The sequence below is a fragment of the Leucoraja erinacea genome, chromosome 38, assembly GCF_028641065.1.
Source record: "Leucoraja erinacea ecotype New England chromosome 38, Leri_hhj_1, whole genome shotgun sequence".
Classification (NCBI taxonomy): domain Eukaryota; kingdom Metazoa; phylum Chordata; class Chondrichthyes; order Rajiformes; family Rajidae; genus Leucoraja; species Leucoraja erinaceus.
The window spans coordinates 11,745,238-11,770,696 of NC_073414.1; the positions used below are offsets into that span (position 1 = coordinate 11,745,238).

The 25,459-nt window shown below is 44.3% G+C and overlaps 1 protein-coding gene across 1 annotated transcript in view; it reads right to left on the minus strand.

Annotated features, from left to right (window-relative positions):
* Positions 1-25,459, minus strand: part of LOC129714287 (nck-associated protein 1-like) — a 204,256-nt gene that overhangs the window by 26,881 nt on the left and 151,916 nt on the right. Inside the window, exons 25-27 of the mRNA XM_055663845.1 lie at positions 23,859-23,941; positions 8,309-8,389; positions 4,517-4,610 (exon numbers count right to left, since the gene is read on the minus strand). Of these exons, the coding sequence (XP_055519820.1) occupies positions 4,517-4,610; positions 8,309-8,389; positions 23,859-23,941 (258 nt within the window). The remainder of the gene's footprint in view (positions 1-4,516; positions 4,611-8,308; positions 8,390-23,858; positions 23,942-25,459) is intronic.

Consider the following 25,459-nt stretch of genomic DNA (forward strand, 5'->3'; position numbering starts at 1 on the left):
TAATTTCCGAGTATGAAAATGGTCATAACTTTTTTAATACTTGAGATATGAAAGTGAATTTGGTGTCAAATTAAACTTATTGTTATGCTTTATCTGATGGGATAAATTGCAGACTTGATTTTTTAAATCTCAAAATTTTGTAACATTGCTACTATTACCTGGTTTGCGCGCTGGATCAGGAGATGGCTGGTCGCCTGGTCCATTACCTACGCGTGCCGTCAGCTGCGGAGGAATACGCAGGCCTCAAGGTGCTCCTATACCGTACCTTTGGGCTCAGCCGCCGTGACCGCGCAGCGATGATCATGCACGTGGGCGGTCTCGGCGATCACAAGTCATCTGTACTGATGAGTGAAATGCTAACCTTAATGGATGGGCATCAGCCCTGCCTTCGCTTCGAACATGCCTTATTGGAGCAGATGCCGGACGACATTCACCTGCTCCTCGCAAGTGAACATTTCGCTGAACCCCTGCAGCTAGTGGAGCGTGCGGACGAGCTTTGGCAGTCCAAGCAGCAGCGTGGCGCTGCAATCGATCGGGTGTCGGCAGTGCCTTGGAAGGCCCAGCGAATGGGCCCTGTATCCACTGGAGGAAACGCCGGGGCCGCCCGCAAGTAGTCACTACGGCGGTTGGCCAGAAACGCCGCCTCTACGCTTGGGACTGACATTTGGGGCGACGTTCCTCGATGACACGGGTGCGGAGTTTAGCGTTTTGCCTCCATCAGGGGTGGACACCTGTTCCGGATGGTGGGGCCGCTCTCTAACTGCGGCAAAGATCAGCTCCACCCGGGCATATGGGTTTCGTACGGTTATGCTCATCTTTGGCCCCTGTCTCTTTACCTGGACTTTTACGGTTTCTGACATCCTCCAGCTGTTACTGGGTGCCGATTTCCCCCGGGCACAATCCCTGTTGGTGGATGTGATGAGGCAGCAGCTCATTCATCTGCCAGTTCGTTTTCATTCCTCCGGTTCTGCGCTGGGTAGGGGGGTGGGGGGGGGGGGGTAAATATAGAGAGCCCTGGGAAACCCCTCCCCAGTCGCGTGTGTGCTGTTCTCTGTATTATATTAATAATGATCACTTTGATTCACAATGTGTGGCTTGCTATAAGCTATTGCACTTCGACAAACCAGGGCAGGACCTACACAGTGAATGGCAAGGCTCTGGAGAGTGTTGTAGAGCAGAGGGATCTAGGAGAGAATGTATATAGTTCCTTGAAGGTGGCATGACAGGCCATTAGGATTGTCAAGAAATCTTCGGCGCATTAGCCTTCATAGGTCAGGGTTCCGAGTAAAGTAGTTGGGATGTATTTTACAGTTGTACAAGATGTTGGTGAGGCCACATTTGGAGAATTGGGGTCAGTTTTGGACATCCTGCTGCAGGAAAGATTTTGCTATGCTGGAAAAGTACCAAGAAGATTTACATACCTGTGGCCAGGACTTGCGGGCCTGAAGGACAGGGATCGGTTGGGCAGGCAAGGATATTATTTATTTGAGCACAGGAGGGGTGCTTGTAGAAGTGTATTAGACCATGAGGGAAATACATAGAGTAAATGCATAGGGTGTTTAACCCAGGGTAGGGGGAATCAAGAACCAGTGGACATGGGTTTAATGTGAGAGGGGATCGAAATCTGAGGTGCAACATTTCCCACAGAGGGTGGCAGATATATGGAATGAGCTGTCGGAGGAAGTAATTGAGGCAGGTACTATAACAACAATTAAACGTCATTTGGACAGGCATGTGGACAGGAAAGGGTCAGAGAGATATGGGCAAACACGGTGTGTTGGGACGAGTATGGTTGGGGCAGCTTGGTCAACATGGGCCAGTTAGGGTGAAAGGCCTGTTTATTTGCTGTATGACACTAAACAAAAATGTTTTCTATCTCAGATGGCATTTAATCTGGATCTGTGAGGTGTTGCAATTTGTGAGGTCAATCACAAGGGGAATGTATACAGTAAATGACAGGAGACTTGGGGGAAGTGGTAACACTGGTAGATAGACTGGTAAAGAAGACGTGTGGTATGCTTACCTTCATCAGTCTGGGCATTCCCGAAATGTTGCCAAAGCAGTACATGACTGTGCCACACATTTAGGCCCACCGTACTCACCATTGTCCTGGGGTGTGCATTAGCCAAGTGTCATTCAGATTTATGTTATATTTTACAAGTTATTGACATTTAAAATTTAAATTAATTTAAAGCACTTGCCGGCGGTGCCTGGAGAGTTGGGGGAGGGTTCCCATCCGCGTCACAACGGAGATCTCTGTTGTCACAACGGAAACCTGTCAGCTGCGCCTGCGCAGTTGGGGCTTTTGCCGATTTTCAAAACGCTATTTTTTTCTTTTCGCCTCCACTTGCCTAGCCTCACAACGGGGACCCATGGGTAAGTTTCCTTCCATTTTACAAATGCCTCCATGGGTCTTCTCTTCACTTTATTAACTTAATTTCTACTGTCAATTGCACAAATTTGAATGCGTGGCTGTGCAGTGTGGGCCCGTCGGCTGCTCCTGCGCAGTTTGCTGATATACTGCGTTGGGGGAGCGGGACTGCACTTGTTCACTATCACAATCAGGAAGTCATGTCCTGGGATGGCAGGACCTTGGAAGTCCTGCGATGGCAGGACTTTCATATGAAGAAAGACTGGATAGACTTGGCTTGTACACGCTAGAATTTAGAAGATTGAGGGGGGATCTTATAGAAGCTTACAAAATTCTTAAGCGGTTGGACAGGCTAGATGCAGGAAGATTATTCCGGATGTTGGGGAAGTCCAGAACTAGGGGTCACAGTTTAAGGATAAGAGGGAAGTCTTTTAGGACCGAGATGAGAACATCATTTTTTACACAGAGAGTGGTGAATCTGTGGAATTCTCTGCCACAGAAGGTAGTTGAGGCCAGTTAATTGGCTATATTTAATAGGGACTTAGATGTGGCCCTTGTGGCTAAAGGGATCAGGGGATGTGGAGAGAAGGCAGGGATGGGATACTGAGTTGGATGATCAGCCGTGATCATATCGAATAGCGGTGCAGGCTCGAAGGGCCGAATGGCCTACTCCTGCACCTATTTTCTATGTTTCTATGTTGCAGCTCACTTGAAATCACTTGCAATATTGTGTGCCGTTAGCTCACCCCATTACAGGGAGGATGTGGAGGCTTTGGAGAGGGTGCAGAAGACGTTTACCACAATTCTGCCTGAATTGGAGAATACTGGAGAACTGAAAATACTTCAATTGTTTTATCTGGAACATCCGATCTCCAGGGAAGACCCATTGCAATGTTATATAATTATAAAAAAATTATAAGGTGAAAAGTCAGAATCATTTTCCCTGGGTGGAAGTATCAAAAACGAAAGGGCATAGCATGATGGTGAAAGGGGCAAAGTTTAAAGGAGATGTTAGAGAGAGAGAGATGGTGAGCACCTGGACTGGTGGTGAACGGAGATACAATAATGGCACTCACGAGGCATTCAGGTGGAAATACAGCGAACATAGGGATATGGATCACCTGCAGACAGAGTTTAACTTGGCATCACGTCCGACGCCAGCATGGAGAGCTGAGCAGGGTTGCGTCCTCAGCCCCCTATGTACTCCCTGTACACACATGACTGTGTTGCTAGGTTCAGCTCCAATTCAATAATTAAGTTTGCTGATGACACTGTGGTTGTGGGCCTGATCTCAGACAACGATGAGAAGGCCTACCGGGAGGAGGTGGCTGATCTAGCACTCTGGTGCCAGGATAACAGCCTCCTCCTGAACATCAAAAAAACGAAGGAGCTGATCATGGACTTTAGGAGGGCACTGCAGAGAGTAGTGCGTTCGGCCGAACGCACTATGGGAACTTCACTCACCCCCCTGCAGGAACTATACAACAGGAGGTGCAACTCCAGAGCAAACAAAATCTTGGGAGACCCCTTCCACCCCTGCAACGGACTGTTCCAGCTGCCACGGTCAGGCAAACGCCTCCGTTGCCATGCGGTGAGAACGGAAAGGTTGAGAAGGAGTTTCTTCCCAGAGGCAATTCAGACTGTAAACGCCTATCTCACCAGGGACTAACTCTACAGAACGTTTTTCCTTCCATTATTTATTATGTAAAAGAATATGTGTGTTATGATTGTGTTTATAATTTGTTTGGTTGTTTGTTGTTTGTCTTTTGCACAAAAGTCCGCGAGCATTGCCACTTTCATTTCACTGCACATCTCGTATGTGTATGTGACAAATAAACTTGACTTGACGACGTGATCTTTACCAAAGCCAATTCACCTACAAACTTTCATGTCTTTGGAGTGTGGGAGGAAACCAGAGCACCCGGATAAAACACTGATGGCCACGAGGAAAATGTGCAAACTCCGTACAGGCAGCACCCGCAGTCAGGATCGAACCCGGCTCACTTGTTCCGTGAGTAAGGGAGCGGCTCTGCCACTGCGCCACCACGCCGGTCTTATCAGGTTGATGCGCAGGGTCCACAGATCTAAGTGGCAATCCTGTCACTGCCACTCACCTCCCCTCTGCATTCCCCACAGTGAACCTACCCTTCTTGTGGGTGGAGAGGGCAGTAACAAGTGCTGGGTCCACGGTGCAACGAGCCCCGGCCGCAGATGTCAGTTCATATATTGCCAGCATATCCTGCAGAAAATGAGAGGGGAAGGTTTATGTCGGTTCTCCATCACCGTGTTACAGATGGCTGCTACTAGGAGCTGTAGAGCCAATAGCTCAACAAAGGTGTGAAGAACGGACTAATTGTCTCCTGATCAGTTATTTTGAAGCTTGATGGTTTTAGCAGGTCAGGTAGCATCTCTAGAGAACACAGAGACATGATGTTTCAGGTCAGGTCCGTTCTTCAAGCTGATTGTAGTAGAGGTGAGAAAGCTGGAAAAGTGATGGGGTGGGGTGTGGGGTTAAAGTCTTTAAACTTTAAAGTCTTTAAACTGTAAACGTTAAAGATGTATCCCTCTTAAATATAGCCAATGAACTGGCCTCAACTACCTTCTGTGGCAGAGAATTCCAGAGCTTCACCACTCTCTGTGTGAAAAATGTTTTTCTCATCTCGGTCCCCTTGTTCTGGACTTCCCCAACATCTAGCCTGTCCAACCCCTTAAGAATTTTGTAAGTTTCTATAAGAAACCCCCTCAATCTTCTACATTCTAGCGAGTATAAGCCAAGTTTATCCAGTCTTTCTTCATATGAAAGTCCTGAAATCCCAGGAATCAGTCTGGTGAACGTTCTCTGTACTCCCTCTATGGCAAGAATGTATTTTCTCAGATTAGGAGACCAAAACTGTACGCAATACTCCAGGTGTGGTCTCACCTGCAGTAGTACCTCCCTGCTCCTATACTCAAATCCTTTTGCTAAGAATGCTGACATATCATTTGCTTTCTTCACTGCCTGCTGCACCTGCATTCCTACTTTCAATGACTGGTGTACCATGACACCCAGGTCTCGTTGCATCTCCCATTTTCCTCCAGCTTTTTGTGTCTATCTATGGTGAAGCATTAATTTGCCTGTCCTGGCTCAGCAACCTGAAACATTGACTCTTTCTCTTTCCACTAATGCTTCCTGAATGTCTCCAGCATTTTCTGCTTTTATTTCAGATTTACAGCAGCTGTAGTCATTGAATTATACATCATGGAAACGGGCCCTTCAGCCCAACTTGTACATGGTGACCATGATGCCCTATTTACTAGTCCAACCAACCCACATTTGGTACATGTCCCTCTAAACCTTTCCTATCCATGTCAATGTATCTATGTATGTTAAATGTTGTTATAGTACCTCAAATACCTCCTCTAGCAGCTTGTTCAATGCTCCATGTGAAAAGTTACCCCTCAGGTTCTTATAAAAATCTTTTCCCTCGCACGAACCTCTCCTCTGCCTCTTGATTTCTATACACTGGGTAAAGGACTGTGTGTTTATCCTATCAATTCCCATCATAATTCCATTCAACTCCATAAGAGTTTCATCCTACTGAGCACCAAGTAATAAAATCCCAGCCTGCTCAACCTCTTCCCGTAGCACAGTCCCTCGCGTCCTGGCAATATATTTGTAAATCTTCTCTGCACTTTTTCTAACTTCTTTCTTATAGCAGGGTGACCTAAACTGAACACCAGACTCCAAATGTTCCATCGTGCCTTGTACTACGCTAACATAAAATTCTAACCTCCAAATTTAATACCCTGACTGATGAAAGCCAAGGTACCAAAAGCCTTTTGACCACCATAACTACACTTGTGATGACATTTTCAAGGGACTATGTACCTACACTCCTCTATCCCTCTGCTCTGCAACATTCCCCTGATCCTTCCTATTCACTGTGAAGATCCTGGCCTGGTTTGACTTCCCAAAGTGCAACAGCTTGCACTTATCTGCATTAAACCCCATTAATCTTTCCTCAGCCCACTTGCCCAACTGATCGAGAACTTGTTGTTATTTTTGATCATCCTCTTTGCTATCTATGATACCATGCACTTTAGTATTAGAACCTAATCAAATGCCTTGCTGAACATATAGACAATGTCTACGGCTTTGCTCTCATCTACTTTTTTGATTACTTCTTCAATAGGTTCATTCAAATTTTTGTGAGATAAATTCCCAAATATGATACTATGCTGACTACCTCTAATCAGTCTCTGCCTATCCAAATGTGTGTGTTTAATTTAGGTTTAGAGATACAGCGCGGAAACAGACGCTTCGGCCCACACCGACCAGTGATCCCAGCACATTAATACTATCCTACACCTACTATGGACAATTTTTACCTTTACCAAGCCAATTAATCTACAAACTGGTACGTAAGTGTAGGAGGAAACCAATGATCTCAGAGAAAACCCACGCAGGTTACAGGGAGAACATACAAACTTCGTACACACAGCATCCATAGTCGGGATTGAACCCGGGTCTCTGGCGCTGCATTTGCTGTAAGGCAGCAACTCTACTGCTGTGCCACTTATATCAGCCAGGGCACCTGCAATTTATTCTCTAGTTTCCTACAGAGTCTTTGGCTATATCTGATCATACACCTTTGTACGCCTTAGGACGTCCAGCATCTCCTAAACCACAATAAGTACTAACCTCAGCATCGCCATTTACTGTCCCAAGTCCCTTCTTCACATATTGCTCCATGGTAAAAACAAAGGAGAAATACTAAGTGAGGATAATGCCCATCATCTACGGCCTTTAGTTTCTATAGGTCCTCATTCTCTCTCTAGTTACCCCCCTTTCCATTTATGTATATCATTGGATTTTCCTTAACAGTATCTGCAACAGCTAGCTCCTAACCTTTTTTTCCCTCTTTATTTCCTTCTTAAGTATGCTACTCATTTCCAGAACTTCCTCCAAGGATATACTTGATCCCAGCTTCCTATACCTGTCCCATGCCTCCTTCTATTTCTTGACCAGAGCCTCAATTTATCTCGCCATCCAAGCTTCCTTATTCCCAACTGCTTTGCCCTTCACTCTAACAGGAACATGCATGCCCTGAACCCTTGTCATTACACTTTTCAAAACATTGCTGTTTCTGGATGTTCCTTTGCCAACACACACAACATACTCCAATCAACTTGAGCAGGTTCCTGTCTAATTCCACCAACGTTGGAATTGAATTGAATTGAATACTTTATTGTCACATGTGACAATTTAGTTTATATTATTTCCTTGCATACCAAGGTGAGAAAATAGTCACCATGCTTACAAAGATAAAGTATCCCACGTTGGGTCCTCCTTTGTTCTCACACTCCCCACCCCCCATGGCGGTTCCTCCTTTGTCCTTTGTTCATCTCCGCCGCCCCCTCTGCCATGGTTGTCCCCCCCCCTTTCCGGGACCTCCTTTGTCCCCGGTGGTGCAACGTCCGACTGATGGATGCAGGCTTGGGTTGGGCTTGTCACAATTCAGAATTTTAACTTGTGGATCCACCCTGTCTTTATCCACAACTATTTTAAAGCTAATAAAACATGTAATTAGTTCACTGCTCCCAAAATGCTCACCCAAAACAACACTTCAGTCGCTTGCCCTTCTCAAATTCCCAAGAGCAGATTATGCTTTGCCATCTTAATTGTCGGGCACTCTACATATTGCATAAAAAAACTTTCCTGAAAACGTTTGACAAATTCCACCCCATTTAATTCCTTGACGCTATGATAGTTCCAATCTCTAATGGGAAAGTTAAAATCCGCTAATATGATGACTTAATTTTGTATTTGACTTTGTTTTATTTGTTTGAATCATTCAGGGTTCTTTCATCCACCCATATTGATGTAAAATTGCACCACACATAATGTGACTGGGGATTCCAGAAACCAGTGTAAATATCAATCTTCAAACCTCATACCTTTTTGTTGGTAGTTAAGCTTGCAATTTCACTCAGAATCTTCATGGACCCCATGAGAAAGGGTATATGGCCTGATAAAACCTGCAAAGGACAAGAAACAACAAGACCTTAACGCACGGAGCAGAACTGATAAAGCAGAGAAATCAGTGAGCTGATCAGCAGCGGTGCTGGGGCCGCGACTCTTCACGTTGTATATTAATGATTTAGACGAGGATATTGAAAGCTTTGTGGCCAAGTTTGCGGATGATATGAAAATAGGTGGAAGGGCAGATAGTGTAGAGAAAGCAGGGACTCTGCTGAACACCTTGGACCGACCGGTTGGGAGAATGGGCAGAGAAGTTGCAGGTGGAATATAGTGCAGCAAAGTGTGGAGTCATGCATTTTGGTAGCAGGAAGAAAGGCGTAGACTATTTTCTAAATGGGGAGAAAATCCAGAAATCAGAGGTGCAGAGGGACATGGGAGTTTTGGTCCAGGATTTCCAAAAAGTTAATCTGCATGTTGGATCGGCAGTAAGGAAAGCAAACTATCATTTATTTCAGGAGGGCTTATATACAAAAACAGGGATGTAATGCTGAGGCTCTATAAGGCACTGGTAAGGCCGTATTTAGAATATTGTATTTAGAATATTCAGCATAATGTTGTGATAATTGCATAAAAGGTCTAAGAAATTTGCTTTGGAATGATAATCCATCACAGTACTCATTTAGGCAAGTCCCAAGCTATAAATACTTTTCTCCCACCCCCAATGCCCTCGCCCGATCTTCATTGAAACTACCATTTGACCTATCTTTTACTCTGCTGCTGTAATGTTTCATTCCTATCAAAATCTCTGTGTAGCATCTCTGTCCCTATCTTCAAATTCACACTTTGAAATAAAATACAACTTTCGACAAATATTTCGCAGCAGGATCGTGATTAGTCGATTCCCACGTATTTTTAATTATCGTTTGATTCAGTGTAATTTTCACACCTGGTTAATGTCATTTTTTTGAAAAATACAGTACATTACAGTACAGTAGGGAATTGAAGAATGCAGGTGAACAGAGGGATCTGGGAATAACTGTGCACAGTTCCCTGAAAGTGGAATCGCATGTAGATAGGGTGGTAAAGAAAGCTTTTGGTGTGCTGGCCTTTATAAATCAGAGCATTGAGTATAGAAGTTGGGATGTAATGTTAAAATTGTACAAGGCATTGGTGAGGCCAATTCTGGAATATGGTGTACAATTTTGGTTGCCTAATTATAGGAAGGATGACAACAAAATAGAGAGAGTACAGAGGAGATTTACTAGAATGTTGCCTGGGTTTCAGCAACTAAGTTACAGAGAAAGGTTGAACAAGTTAGGGCTTTATTCTTTGGAGCGCAGAAGGTTAAGAGGGGACTTGATAGAGGTCTTTAAAATGATGAGAGTGATAGACAGAGTTGATGTGGATAAGCTTTTCCCACTGAGAGTAGGGAATATTCAAACAAGAGGATATGACTTGAGAATTAAGGGACAGAAGTTTAGGGGTAACATGAGGGGGAACTTCTTTACTCAGAGAGTGGTAGCTGTGTGGAATGAGCTTCCAGTGGAAGTGATGGAGGCAGGTTCGATTTTATCATTTAAAAATGAATTGGATAGGTATATGGATGGGAAAGGAATGGAGGGTTATGGTCTGAGTGCAGGTAGATGGGACTAGGGGAGAATAAGTGTTCGGCACGGACTAGAAGAGCCAAGTTGGCCTGTTTCCGTGCTGTAATTGTTAAATGGTTATGTTATATGGTAAGGAGGGGGGGGGGGTGCGGCGAATCTAGGAAAAAATACCACATATTTGCATTTATAAAGCCACTTGAATGACATCCATCATGTCACAATATGAGATGGGAAAGAACTTTTTCACCCAGAGAGTTGTGAATTTGTGGGATTCCCTGCCACAGAGGGCAGTGGCGGCCAAGTCACTGGATGGATTTAAGAGAGAGTTAGATAGAGCTCTGGGGGCTAGTGGAGTCAAGGGATATGGGGAGAAGGCAGGCACGGGTTATTGATAGGGGACGAACAGCCATGATCACAATGAATGGCGGTGCTGTCTCAAAGGGCCGAATGGCCTCTACCTGCACCTATTTTCAATGCTTCTAATAACACAGGTTGTTAATTGCACATCGGTGGAATCACTTGTGAAAGATCCCTCCTTTGTTTAAAGAATATGACAGGTTAAACATAAATTTAACATGGTTTCAATGCACCTCGAATACAATTTATATTTCCCAGATCCAACCTTTTTAATGCAATTAGTATATTGATTATTATGTTGCTTTCAAATTTTATCAGAAGACTGAACAAATATTCTGCAAAAGCAAAGAATTGATCTTAATCAATAAAAAATAAATTGCATTTAGATAGCGTATCCAGCCAGTCAAGCTTTCCACGTGGGCAGGTGGGAGAGTTATAAAACAGTATTTGATAGGAAGGAAACGTTACAGCAGCTGAGTAAAAGATTGATCAAATGGTAGGTTCAATGAAGATCGGGCAAGGGGGATTGGGATGGGGAAAAAGTATCTATGGCTTGGGATTTGCCTAAATAAGTACTGAGATGGATTATCATTCCACACCAAATTTCTTAGACAATAATACCTTTTATGCAATTATTGCAACATTTTGCTGGAGATGGATCAACGGACTATGTATGGTATATGCTTGTAAATTAGTAAAACAAATGTTCTTCTTTAAGTACTGTTGTTTCTGGGATGGGGTGACTGATTACAAATAATCTACATTTTATATTTTATCATAATGTGGCTGAAACAATGGCATCTTTTGTGATATTTATTGAGATAAAAAGATTCAACTGAGTTTAGGCAAAATATTACCTTGCAACATTCTGTATGCCTGATAGATATTTTGAAATGGAACACAGAATTCAAAGAACTACAATTCAAAGATAATGAATATACTGAGTATTCTTATTTCCATCATGAACATACAATAGTGATATAGGACACCAGGTCCTACTACGGTAAAATCACATGCTACTACGGTATAACTAGAAGTTAAAAACTATCAAATTTTTCCATCCCGTGTATATTTTACTCGTCGATATTTTTCAACATGTTGAAAAATCTTCACGAGTTAACATGTTTTCCGAGTACCTGCCGTTAGTGCTAAGAGACGTCCCGAGCTACGACGTACCCGCTATGCTCATTATATGTGCTTACCACGAGTTTGTTTGTTTTTTAAACTCGGGAGAGCTCTTGGGTGAACTCGCACAGTGGGACAGGGCTTTAAAGGGTGTCAGAGATTATGAGGGAGAAGGCAGGAGAATGGGGTTAGGAGGGAGAGTTAGATCAGCCATGATTAAACGGCAGAGTAGACGATTGTCAGAATGGCCTAAATTTACTGCTATCATAATGAGTAATGATTTTGGTACAGGAGACATGACTTGAGAATTAAGTGACAGAAGTTTAGGGTTAACATGAGGGGGAACTTCTTTACTCAGAGAGTGGTGGCTGTGTGGAATGAGCTTCCAGTGAAGGTGGTGGAGGCAGGTTCGTTTTTATCATTTAAAAATAAATTGGATAGTTATGTGGACGGGAAAGGGATGGAGGGTTATGGTCTGAGCGCAGGTATATGGGACTAGGGGAGAATACGTGTTCGGCACGGACTAGAAGGGTCGAGATGGCCTGTTTCCGTGCTGTAATTGTTATATGGTTATAGGTCTACTCACAGTCTATTTGGTTTGGTTCAGTTTTGGTTTAGAGATACAGCATGGAAGCAAGTCTTTCGACCCACTGAGTCCATGCTGACCATACTAGCTCTATGTCATCCTACTTACATAGAAACATAGGTGCAGGAGAAGGCCTTTCGGCCCTTCGAGCCTGCACCGTCATTCAAGATGATCATGGCTGATCATCCAACTCAGAATCCTGTACCTGCCTTCTCTCCATACCACCTGATCCCTTTAGCCACAACTGCCACATCTAACTCCCTCTTAAACATAGCCAATGAACTGGCCTTCTGTGGCAGAGAATTCCAGAGATTAACCACTCTCTGTGTGAATTTTTATTTTCTCATCTCTTATCTAAGAGTAAACCTAGCAATTATAGACCTGTTAGTTTGACTTCACTGGTGGGCAAATTAATGGAAAAGATACTTAGAGATAATATATATAAGCATCTGGATCAACAGGGTCTGATTAGGAACAGTCAACATGGATTTGTGCGTGGAAGGTCATGTTTGACTAATCTTCTTGAATTTTTTGAAGAGGTTACTAGGGAAATTGACGAGGGTAAAGCAGTGGATGTTGTCTATATGGACTTTAGTAAAGCCTTTGACAAGGTTCCTCATGGAAGGTTGGTTAAGAACGTTCAACTGTTGGGTTATAAATGCAGGAGTAGCAAGATGGATTAAACAGTGGCTGAATGGGAGACGCCAGAGGGTAATGGTGGATGGCTGTTTGTTGGGTTGGAGGCAGGTGACTAGTGGGGTGCCTCAGGGATCTGTGTTGGGTCCCTTGTTGTTTGTCATGTACATCAATGATCTGCATTAAGGTGTGGTAAATTGGATTAGTAAGTATGCAGATGATACCAAGATAGGGGGTGTTGTGGATAATGAAGAGGATTTCCAAAGTCTACAGAGTGATTTAGGCCATTTGTAAAAATGGGCTGAAAGATGGCAGATGGAGTTTAATGCTGATAAATGTGAGGTGCTACACCTTGGCAGGACAAATCAAAATAGGACGTACATGGTAAATGGTAGGGAATTGAAGAATGCGGTTGAACAGAGGGATCTGGGAATAACCGTGCATAGTTCCTTGAAGGTGGAATCTCATATAGACAGGGTGGTAAAGAAAGCTTTTGGTATGCTAGCCTTAATAAATCAGAGCATTGAGTATAGAAGCTGGGATGTAATGTTATAATTGTACAAGGCATTGGTGAGACCAAATCTGGAGTATGATGTACAATTTTGGTCGCCCAATTATAGGAAGGATGTCAACAAAATAGAGAGAGTACAGAGGAGATTTACTAGAATGTTGCCTGGGTTTCAACAACTAAGTTACAGAGAAAGGTTGAATAAGTTAGGTCTTTATTCTCTGGAGCGCAAAAGGTTAAGGGGGGGACTTGATAGAGGTATTTAAAATGATAAGAGGAATAGTCAGAGTTGATGTGGACAAGCTTTTCCCTTTGAGAATAGGGAAGATTCAAACAAGAGGACATGACTTCAGAATTAAGGGACAGAAGTTTGGGGGTTAAATGAGGGGGAACTTCTTTACTCAGAGAGTGGTGGCGGTGTGGAATGAGCTCCCAGTGGAAGTGGTGGAGGCAGGTTCGTTGGTATCATTTAAAAATAAATTGGAAAGGCATATGGATGAGAAGGGAATGGAGGGTTATGGTATGAGTGCAGGCAGGTGGGGCTAAGGGAAAATAATTGTTCGGCATGGACTTGTAGGGCCGAGATGGCCTGTTTCCGTGCTGTAATTGTTATATGTTATATGGTTATATCTCGGTCCTAAAAGATTCCCTCCTTATCCTTAAACTGTGACCCCTTGTTCTGGAACCCTAGTACTTCCCCTTGTACTTCCAGCTACACAATCGGGGGAATTTACCAAGTCTTGTTAATCTAAATACCACCATGTCTTTGAGATGTAGTAGGAGACTGGAGCATCGGGAGGAAACCCACATGATCACAGGGAGAACGTGCAATCTCCACATAAACAGCACCCGAGGACAGGATCAAACCTAGATCTCTAACGCTGTGAAGAGGCCGCTCTACCAGTTGTGCTACTGTGCCGCCCCAGTCAGTGGTAGATAGAGATGTAGGGGTGTTGCCAATTTACAGAGTGGTGTTATAGGAATAAAGTTATCTTGGTGGGTTTACAACTACCCCAATATTAACTATGATCACCTTAGAGTGAAAGGTCTAGAGGGGGTGGGAACTTTGAAAGTATATCAGGAGAGCTTTATGAACCAGCATGTTGATAGCTCTACAAAGATAGAACATAGAACAGTACAATACAGCACAGGAACACATCTAAGTGCTGCCTTCTGCCAGATGACCAGAGGACAGTGAATGTTTTTTCTTTATTCAAGAAGGGCAGCAGGGATAAGGCAGGTAATGCCAGCCCAGGAGTCTAACCTCTGTAGTGAAGAGTGCTGAGAGACAGGACCCATCTGCATTTGGAAAGGCAGGGATTGGTCAGTGATAGTCAGCAGCAATTTGCTGGGAGATGCCGTCTGGCCTGCCTGGCCGATTGTTTCATTTTTCATCTGGAAATTTTCCTGTTTATACATGTGGATCATTTGAATGTGGATGTAGGAAGCAAGATCAATAAGTTCACAGATAACCTGAAGATTGGATAATTGTGCAGGGTAGCCATTGGCTATTGAGCGATAACCATGTGATGGTAAAAAATGGGCTGAGAAAGGCTGTTGGAGTTTAATCATGATAAATGAGACACAATGGGTTGGGAGATTGCCATCTTCCGTGGTCCACCCTGTTTTGGCTTATGTAATCAACCCGACATTCATAAACAAATAGATCAAATGGAACAAGTTCACCTACAACTCTAGGGTGTGCACCCCATACGCAAGAAAAAGAGGCAATGTGGATGACACAAATCTGGGTGGCAGTATGAGCTGTGAGGAGGATGCTCTGAGGCTGCAGGGTGATTTGAATAGGTTGGGAGAGTGGGCAGATGCATGGCAGATGCAGTATAATGTGGATAAATGTGAGGTTGTTCATTTTGGTGGAAAGAACAGGAAGGCAGATATCTAAATGTTGTCAGATTAGGTAAAGGGAAGATGCAACGAGAACTGGGTGTGCTTGTACATCGGTCACTGAAAGTAAGCATGCAGGTACAGTAGGCAGTGAAGAAAGCTCATGACATGTCGGCCATTGCGAGGGAATATGAGTTTAGGAGTAAGGAGGTCCTACTGCAGTTGTGTAGAACCCTGTTGAGACGACACCTGGAGTATTTTGTGCAGTTTTGGTCTCCTAATTTGAGGAAGGACATTATTGCTATTGAGGAAGTGCAGCATAGGTTCACCAGGTTAATTCCTGAAATGGCGGAACTGAAATATGATGAAAGAATGGGCCAACTGTGCTTGTATTCACTTGAATTTGGAAGAATGAGAGGGGATCTTATAGAAATATATAAAATTCTTAAAGGATTGGACAGGTTAGATATGGGAAAATGTTCCACATGTAGGGGGGGATTAGAACCAGAGGTCACAGTTTAAGAATAAAGGGTAGGCCATTTATGACTGAGAGTATGAAAAACTTTTTGTATTGCCGATAATTGTGTATTGTGAATCTGTGGCATTCTCTGCCACAGAAGGCAGTGGAGGCCAACTCACTGGATGTTTTCAGGAGTGAGTTTGATTGAGCTCTTGGGGCAAAATGAATCAAGGGATATGGGGAAAAAGCAGGAACGGGGTACTGATTTTAGATGATCAGCCATGATCACATTGAATGGTGGTGCTGGCTTGAAGGGCCGAATGGCCTACTCCTGCACCTATTATTCTATGTTCTATGTTTCTATGCAATGCACATAGGGAATGAGGCTTGGATAAGTACCATGGAAGACAAGGTCCAAGTGAGTGTTGAAGAACAGAGAGATGTTGGTGATGCAGAGATCCTTGTAGGTGACAGCACACGAGGTAACTTAGTTCAGAAGGCATATGGGACACTGGCTTTCGTTATTCGGGGCCTTGAATACAGGAGATGCACCAATGTTATAACACATAGGTCAGACCTCAGCTCAATATTGTGTACAGTTCTGGTCAGCACACCATTGGAAGGATGTGGCGGTACAGGAGAGGGTGCAGAGGAGGTGTATCGGGTTGTTGACTGGAACAGTGTTCCTGTTACAAGGAGAGACTGGAGAAGCTGCGGCTTTTTTAAACTGATGTCAAAAAAATAGAGAGAATACAGAGGAGATTTACAAGAATGTTGCCTGGGCTTCAGCAACTAAGTTACAGAGAAAGGTTGAACAAGTTAGGTCTTTATTCTTTGGAGCGCAGAAGGTTAATGGGGGACTTGATAGAGGTCTTTAAAATGATGAGAGGGATAGTCAGAGCTGACGTGGATAGGCTTTTCCCACAGAGTAGGGAAGATTCAAACAAGGGGACATGACTTGAGAATTAAGGGACAGAAGTTTAGGGGTAACATGAGGGGGAACTTCTTTACTCAGAGAGTGGTGGCTGTGTGGAATGAGCTTCCAGTGAAGGTGGTGGAGGCAGGTTCGATTTTATCATTTAAAAATAAATTGGATAGTTATGTGGATGGGAAAGGAATGGAGGGTTATGGTCTGAGTGCAGGTAAATGGGATTAGGGGTGAATAAGTGTTCGGCACGGACTAGAAGGGCCGAGATGGCCTGTTTCCATGCTGTAATTGTTATATGGTTATATGGTATAGGAGGATGAAGGGCCCTGTTTAGAGGTTTATAAAGGGGCATGATAAGGTAGATAGCCATAGTCTTTTCCCTAGGGTAAGGGAGTTTAAAACTGGAGGGCATAGATTTAAGATGAGGGGGGAAAGAATTTCATAGGTGAAAGCTTTTCACTCATAGTCACAGAATGATACAGTCTGGAAAACAGGTCCTTCATCCCAATTTGCCCAAACCGGCCAACATGTCCCAGCTACACTTGTGCCATCTGCCTGGGTTTAGTCCATATCCCCCCCCAAATCTGTCCATTCCATGTATCTGTCTAACTGTTGATTAAACTTTGGGATAGTCCCAGCCTCAAATACCTCCTCTCGCTGCTTGTTCCATACACCCACCATGCATTGTGTGCAAAAGTTACCCCTCAGATTCCTATTAAATATTTTTCCCTTCACCTTAAACCGTTGATCAAGATCCTGCTGCAATTTTTCACAACCATCTTCATTGTCTGCAAATTCACCTAATTTAAAATTATCGGCAAACATGGGGAAATCATGCTTGACTAATCTTCTGGAATTTTTTGAAGATGTAACTAATCTTCTGGAATTTTGTGAGTGTAGTGTACCTGGACTTTCAGAAAGCATTTGATAAGGTCCCACCTAAGATATTAGTGGGCAAGATTAGGGCACATGGTATTGGGGGTAGAATGCTGACATGGAAAGAGAAGTGGTTGGCAGACAGGAAACAAAGATTAGGGATTAATGGATCCCTTTCAGAATGGCAGGCAGTGACTAGTGAGGTACTGCAAGGCTCGGTGCTGGGACTGCAGCTATTTACAATATACATCAATGATTTGGATGAAGGGATTCAAAGTAACATTAGCTAATTTACAGATGACACAAAGCTGGGTGGCAGTGTGAACTGTGAGGAGGATTCTATGAGAATGCAGGGTGCAAGGCAGAAGAAGATAAAAGGCAGATAAATGTGAGGTTATCCACTTTGGTTGCAAAAACAGTAAGGCAGATTACTATCTCATTTGGCATCAAGTTGGGAAAAGGGGAAGTACAACAGGAACTGGGGGTCCTTGTTCATTAGTCTATGGAAGTAAGCATGCAGGTACAGCAGGCAATGAAGAAAGTGAATGGCATGTTGGCCTTTATAACAAGAGGAATCGAATATAGGAGCAATGAAGTCCTTCTGCAGTTGTACAGAGCCCTAGTGAGACCACACCTGGAGTATTGTGTGCAGTTTAGGTTCCATAATTTGAGGAAGGGCATTATTGCTATTGAGGGAGTGCAGCGTAGGTTTACAAGGTTAAATCCCGGGATGGCGGGACTGTCATGGTTAAATCCCGGGATGGCGAGTCCAACTAAATGCCTCTATATCCTATTCCTCAGATTAGGCTCTCGTAAATTTCTTTGTATAGATGTTAACCACACTGGTCAATAGCACCCATTATTTTCCCTGCAGCCCTTCTTGAATAGAGGGTCAACATTTGCCGCCCTCCAGTATTCCAGCACCTCTCCTGTATTTAAAGATAACTCATAAATTTCAACCTGGGCTCCCACAATTTCCACTCTAGTGTACCACAATGTCTTCAGATATACCTGATCAGGTCCTGGAAAATAGTCATCCTTCATACATAATAGTACCTTCAGCACCTCTTTGACCATAACTGCACTCAAGCGACTGTCCCAAGTTCTTCCATCCTCCTGTCTTTCTCCTCAGGAAACACAGAGGAGAAAAACTAATTGAGGGCCTTGCCCATTTCCTGTGGCTCCACATAGAGGTTACCACTTTGATTCCTGGAGGGTCCCACTCTCTCTCTAGTTTCCTTTTTCATCACCTGGTTGGTGCTAGTTACCTTTATGTATTTATAAAATCTCCTGAGATTGTCAATTAATGTTATCTGCCAAAACATTCTCCCAGCCCCTTTTTGCCCTTATATCCTTTATTAGTTTACTGTTTTCAAAACACGAGGAGTTGAGTATAGGAGCAAAGAGGTCCTTCTGCAGTTGTACAGGGCCCTGGTGAGACCAACCTGGAGTATTGTGTACAGTTTTGGTCCCCTAATTTGAGGAAGGACATTCTTGCTATTGAGGGAGTGCAGCATAGGTTTACAGGGTTAATTCCCAGGATTGCTGGACTGTCATATGCTGAGAGAATGGAGCGGCTGGGCTTGTACACTCTGGAGTTTCAAAGGATGAGAGGGTATCTTATTGAAACATATAAGATTATTAAGGGTTTGTACACGCTAGAGGCAGGAAACATGTTCCCGATGTTGGGGAGTCCAGAACCAGGGGCCACAGTTTAAGTATAAGGGTAAGCCATTTAGAACATAGAAAATATGTGCAGGAGTAGGCCATTCGGCCCTTCGAGCCTGCACTGCCATTCAATATGATCATGGCTGATCATCCGAATCGATATCCCATACTTGCCTTCTCTCCATACCCCCTGATCCCTTTAGCCACAAGGGTCACACCTAACTCCCTCTTAAATCTAGCCAATGAACTGGCCTCAACTATCTTCTGTGGCAGAGAATTCCACATTCACCACTCTCTGTGTAAAAAACGATCTTCCTGTATCTAGCCTGTCCAACCCCTTAAAAATTTAGTAAGTTGCTATAAGATCCCCTCTCAATCTTCTAAATTCTAGCATGTACAAGCCGAGTCTATCCAGTCTTTCTTCATATGAAATGCCTGCCATCCCAGTAATCAGTCTGGTGAACCTTCTCTGTACTCCCTCTGTGGCAAGAATGTCTTTCCTCAGATTAGGAGACCAAAACTGCATGCAATACTCCAGGCGTGTTCTCACCAAGACCCTGTACAACTGCAGTAGAGCCTCCCTGCTCTTATACTCAAATCCTTTTGCTATGAATGCTAACATACCATTCGCTTTCTTCACTGCCTGCTGCACCTGCATGCTTACTTTCAATGACTCGCAGGTCTCGTTGCATCTCCCCTTTTCCTAATCAGCCACCATTGAAATAATAGTCTAATAATAGAACGGAGATGAGGAAACACTTTTTTATACAGAGAGTTGTGAGTCTGTGGAATTTTCTGCCTCAGAGGACGGTGGAGGCAGGTTCTCTAGATACTTTCAAGAGGGAGCTAGATAGGGCTCTTAAAGATAACGGAGTCAGGGGATATGGGGAGAAGGCAGAAACGGGGTACTGATTGTGGATGATCAGCCAAGATCACATTGAATGGCGGTGCTGGCTCGAAGGGCTGAATGGCCCACCTATTGTCGATTGTCTATTGCTTAGCTCCGAAAACTTCTCCGGTAATGCTGTAATGATCCCAGCTGCCTATACCTGGCCCGTGCGTCCTTCTGATTCTTGATCAATGCCTCAATTTCCAAGCTCCCTTACGTCAGACGGTGGTGGGTCGTATCTGCCTCAAATACGTACTCTTGTTGGAAGTGCCTGAGGAAGTAGTTGAGGTAGGTAGAAACATAGAAATTAGGTGCAGGAGTAGGCCATTCGGCCCTTCGAGCCTGCACCGCCATTCAATATGATCATGGCTGATCAACCAACTCAGTATCCCATACCTGCCTTCTCTCCATACCCTCTGATCCCCTTGGCCACAAGGGCCACATCTAACCCCCTCTTAAATATAGCCAATGAACTGGCCTCAACTACCCTCTGTGGCAGAGAGTTCCAGAGATTCACCACTCTCTGTGTGAAAAACGTTCTCCTCATCTCAGTTTTAAAGGATTTCCCCCTCATCCTTAAGCTGTGACCCCTTGTCCTGGACTTCCCTAACATCGGGAACAATCTTCCTGCATCTAGCCTGTCCAACCCCTTAAGAATTTTGTAAGTTTCTATAAGATCCCCTGTCAATCTTCTAAATTCTAGAGAGTATAAACCAAGTCTATCCAGTCTTTCTTCATAAGACAGTCCTGACATCCCAGGAATCAGTCTGGTGAACCGTCTCTGCACTCCCTCTATGGCAATAATGTCCTTCCTCAGATTTGTAGACCAAAACTGTACGCAATACTCCAGGTGTGGTCTCACCAAGACCCTGTATAACTGCAGTAGAACCTCCCTGCTCCTATACTCAAATCCTTTTGCAATGAAAGCTAACATACCATTCGCTTTCTTTACTGCCTGCTGCACCTGCATGCCTACCTTCAATGACTGGTGTACCATGACACCCAGGTCTCGCTGCATCTCCCCTTTTCCCAATCGACCACCATTTAGATAATAGTCTGCTTTCCCGTTTTTGCCACCAAAATGGATAACCTCACATTTATCCACATTATACTGCATCTGCCAAACATTTGCCCACTCACCCATCCTATCCAAGTCACCTTGCAGTCTCCTAGCATCCTCCTCACAGCTAACACTGCCCCCCAGCTTAGTGTAATCCGCAAACTTGGATATATTGCCTTCAATTCCCTCATCCAGATCATTAATATATATTGTAAATAGCTGGGGTCCCAGTACTGAGCCTTGGGGTACCCCACTAGTCACTGCCTGCCATTGTGAAAAGGACCCGTTTACTCCTACTCTTTGCTTCCTGTTTGCCAGCCAGTTCTCTATCCACATCAATACTGAACCCCCAATGCCTTGTGCTTTAAGTTTGTATACTAATCTCTTATGTGGGACCTTGTCGAAAGCCTTCTGGAAGTCCAGATACACCACATCCACTGGTTCTCCCCTATCCACGCTACTAGTTACATCCTCGAAAAATTCTATAAGATTCGTCAGACATGATTTACCTTTCGTAAATCCATGCTGACTTTGTCCAATGATTTCACCACTTTCCAAATGTGCTGCTATCCCATCTTTAATAACTGACTCTAGCAGTTTCCCCACTACCGATGTTAGACTAACTGGTCTGCAATTCCCCATTTTCTCTCTCCCTCCCTTCTTAAAAAGTGGGGTTACGTTTGCTACCCGCCAATCTTCAGGAACTACTCCAGAATCTAAAGAGTTTTGAAAGATTATTACTAATGCATCCACTATTTCTGGAGCTACTTCCTTAAGTACTCTGGGATGCAGCCTATCTGGCCCTGGGGATTTATCGGCCTTTAATCCATTCAATTTACCCAACACCACTTCCCGGCTAACCTGGATTTCACTCAACTCCTCCAACTCCTTTGACCCGTGGTCCCCTGCTATTTCCGGCAAATTATTTATGACTTCCTTAGTGAAGACGGAACCAAAGTAGTTATTCAATTGGTCCGCCATATCCTTGTTCCCCATGATCAACTCACCTGTTTCTGACTGCAAGGGACCTACATTTGTTTTAACTAATCTCTTTCTTTTCACATATCCATAAAAACTTTTGCAGTCAGTATTTATGTTCCCTGCCAGTTTTCTTTCATAATCAATTTTTCCTTTCCTAATTAAGCACTTTGTCCTCCTCTGCTGGTCTTTGAATTTCTCCCAGTCCTCCGGTATGCTGCTTTTTCTGGCTAATTTGTACGCATCATCCTTCGCTTAGATACTATCCCTGATTTCCCTTGTTATCCATGGATGCACTAACTTCCCTGATTTATTCTTTTGCCAAACTGGGATGAACAATTTTTGTAGTTCATCCATGCAGTCTTTAAATGTCTTCCATTGCATATCCACCGTCAACCCTTTTAGAATTAATTGCCAGTCAATCTTGGCCAATTCACGTCTCATACCCTCAAAGTTACCTTTCTTTAAGATCAGAACCATACCATTGTTTCTGAATTAACAATGTCACTCTCCATCCTAATGAAGAACTCAACCATATTATGGTCACTCTTGCCCAAGGGGGCACGTACAACAAGATTGCTAACTAACCCTTCCTCATTACTCAATACCCAGTCTAAAATAGCCTGCTCTCTCGTTGGTTCCTCTACATGTTGATTTAGATAACTATCCCGCATACATTCCAAGAAATCCTCTTCCTCAGCACCCCTGCCAATTTGATTCACCCAATCTATATGTAGATTGAAGTCACCCATTATAACTGTTTTGCCTTTGTCGCACGCATTTCTAATTTCTTGTTTGATACCATCTCCAACTTCACTACTACTGTTAGGTGGCCTGTACACAACACCCACCAGCGTTTTCTGCCCCTTAATGTTTTGCAGTTCTACCCATACCGATTCCACATCCTCCAAACTAATGTCCTTCCTTTCCATTGCATTAATCCCCTCTCTAATCAGTAACACTACCCCACCTCCTTTTCCTTTCTGTCTATCCCTCCTGAATATTGAATATCCCTGGATGTTCAGCTCCCAGCCTTGGTCACCCTGGAGCCATGTCTCCGTGATCCCAACTATATCATAGTCATTAATAGCTATCTGCACATTCAACTCATCCACCTTATTACGACTGCTCCTTGCATTGAGACACAAAGACTTCAGGCTTGTTTTTACAACACTCTTACCCCTTATACAATTATGTTGAAAAGTGGCCCTTTTTGATTTTTGCCCTGGTTTTGTCTGCCTGCCACTTTTACTTTTCACCTTGCTACCTATTTCTTCTACCCTCATTTTACACCCCTCGGTCTCTACGCTCACACATTTAAGAAACCCTTTCCCTTTAACTCCATCCTCCACTATCCCATTCGACACCCCACCCCCCTTATTCAGTTTAAAGCCACCCGTGTAGCAGTGGCAAACCTGCCTGCCAGAATGCTGGTCCCACACCTGTTAAGATGCAATCCGTCCCTTTTGTACAGTTCCCCCTTACCCCAAAACAGATCCCAGTGATCTAAGAATCTAAACCCCTGCCCCGTGCACCAGTTCCTCAGCCACACGTTCAGGTCCCGTATCTCCCTGTTCCTGCTCTCGCCAGCACGGGGAACTGGAAGCAAACCGGAGATAACAACCCTGGTACTATAACATTTCAAAGACATTTGGGCATGATAGATACAAAAAGCTGGAGTAACTCAGCAGGTCAGATAGCATCTGGAGAAGAGGAATAGGTGATGTTTTGGGTCGAGACCCATCTTCAGACCAAGATAGTTGGCCAAGATAATTTCAATCAACATACTGGGACAAGTGCAAGGCTAGGAAAGATTTGGCCTATAAAGATATAGGCCAAATGTAGGGAATTGGGACTGGCTCTTGCTTGGCATGGACAAGTTTGGCGTTAGGGCCTGTCTCTTAGCTGTGTGACTGAAAAGTATTAAACACGAGAATACGATTGCATTCGGTGGTGGAGTCTTGCTGCATCACAATGCTTTAAAGCCAGTGCTGCCACTTACACCATGGAGTGCTTCCTGTGCCATTGATCGAAAGGTAAGAATCACACCGATAATCATCATCCTCTTGAGAACGTTGTCGGAAGCTGCAACACACAAGAACAACAGGAGTCAGTCTTGAGGCAAATGACCAGATTCATCCACAGGAGAGACAACCGTGGGACTCTTCCCGAGGACGGGAATGGGGTAGGATCATGGGTGGATCTGAACCCATTGCCACGGACATGGTGAACAGCATTGTGCCCCGACCCTACCCAGTACCCTGCCACCCCGTGGATGGACCCGGGGGCCTCCATGAGACCAGGGGCTGCAGCGACGAGGTCCGGCTGACCATCGACTGCTGCTCACCTCTCGGCGCTCAGGTGGGGATCTGACCGTGCCGTCCTCTACAAGATGGGGTGGCCCACGAGCGTAACTACAATCCAGCAGCACGAGGTTAAGGGCATCCCCACAAATGTCTTTTTTTTTTTTTAATAGATTTTAATCATTATTAAAAATATATACAAAAGAAAAACCATGCAAAACTCTTAATACATTCTTGGTATCTTTGCATTCAATATTGTCAGTGTCATAGAGTCAGAGATCTCTGAAACAGCCCCTTTGTCCGAACTTGCCCAACACCGACCAAGATGCTCCATCTACACTGGACCCATCTGGCCACGTTTGGCCAATATACCTTTAAGCTTTTCCTAGCCATGTACCTGTTCCATTACTTTGATTGAAATATGTAGCATGGAAATATGTAGCCCACTGAGTCCATGCAGACCACCGGAGTCTGGTTCCATGTTATCCCACTTTCTCATTCATTCCTTGCACATTAGGGCAAGTTACAGAGGCCAGCTGACCCACAAAGCCGCACATCTTTGAGACGTGGGAGGAAACCAGAGCTCCAGGAGGAAACGCACACGGTCACAAGGATAACGTGCAACTCCACACAGACAGCACCCAAGGTCAGGATCAAGTCTGGCTCTCTGATGCTGTGAGGCAACAGCTCTCCCAGCCATGCCTAGTGTAGGCACCTGTCTGTTTATTTATGTATAGGACCATTTGCACCCAAATGGCCCCCTGGTCGCGATATCTCTTCCCTTGTGTGATGGGTTCACACTAGACTTGCCTGCAGTGTCTAAAGTCTAAAGTCCTCCATCCCAGCAATATCTTTTCTGCGCCCGTTCTAGACTAATGGCACGAGAGGACATTGCTATGAGGTGAGCGGGTAATGGAGATGTGCAGGACAAGTTTTTTTTTTACACATAGAGATGGTGGATGACTGGAACACACTGCTAGGAGTGGTGGTGGAGGCAGATGCAATAGTGGCAGGTTTATGTGTAGGCCAGAGAGACCAGTTTAGCAATTACATCACGTTTGGCCAACGTCAGCCAACGTCGTGGTAGGTGGAGACTCCATTGTGAGAGATACGGACAGGGGTTTTGGCTGGAACAGACGGGATTCGAGGATAGTGTGCTGCCTCCCTGGTGCCAGGATTCAGGATGTCACGGACAGAGTGCAGAAAATCCTCAAGGGCGAAGGTGAACAGCCGGAGGTTGTAGTGCATGTTGGCACAAACGATGTCAGAAAAGAGGGGATGAATATTCTGAAGCGTGACT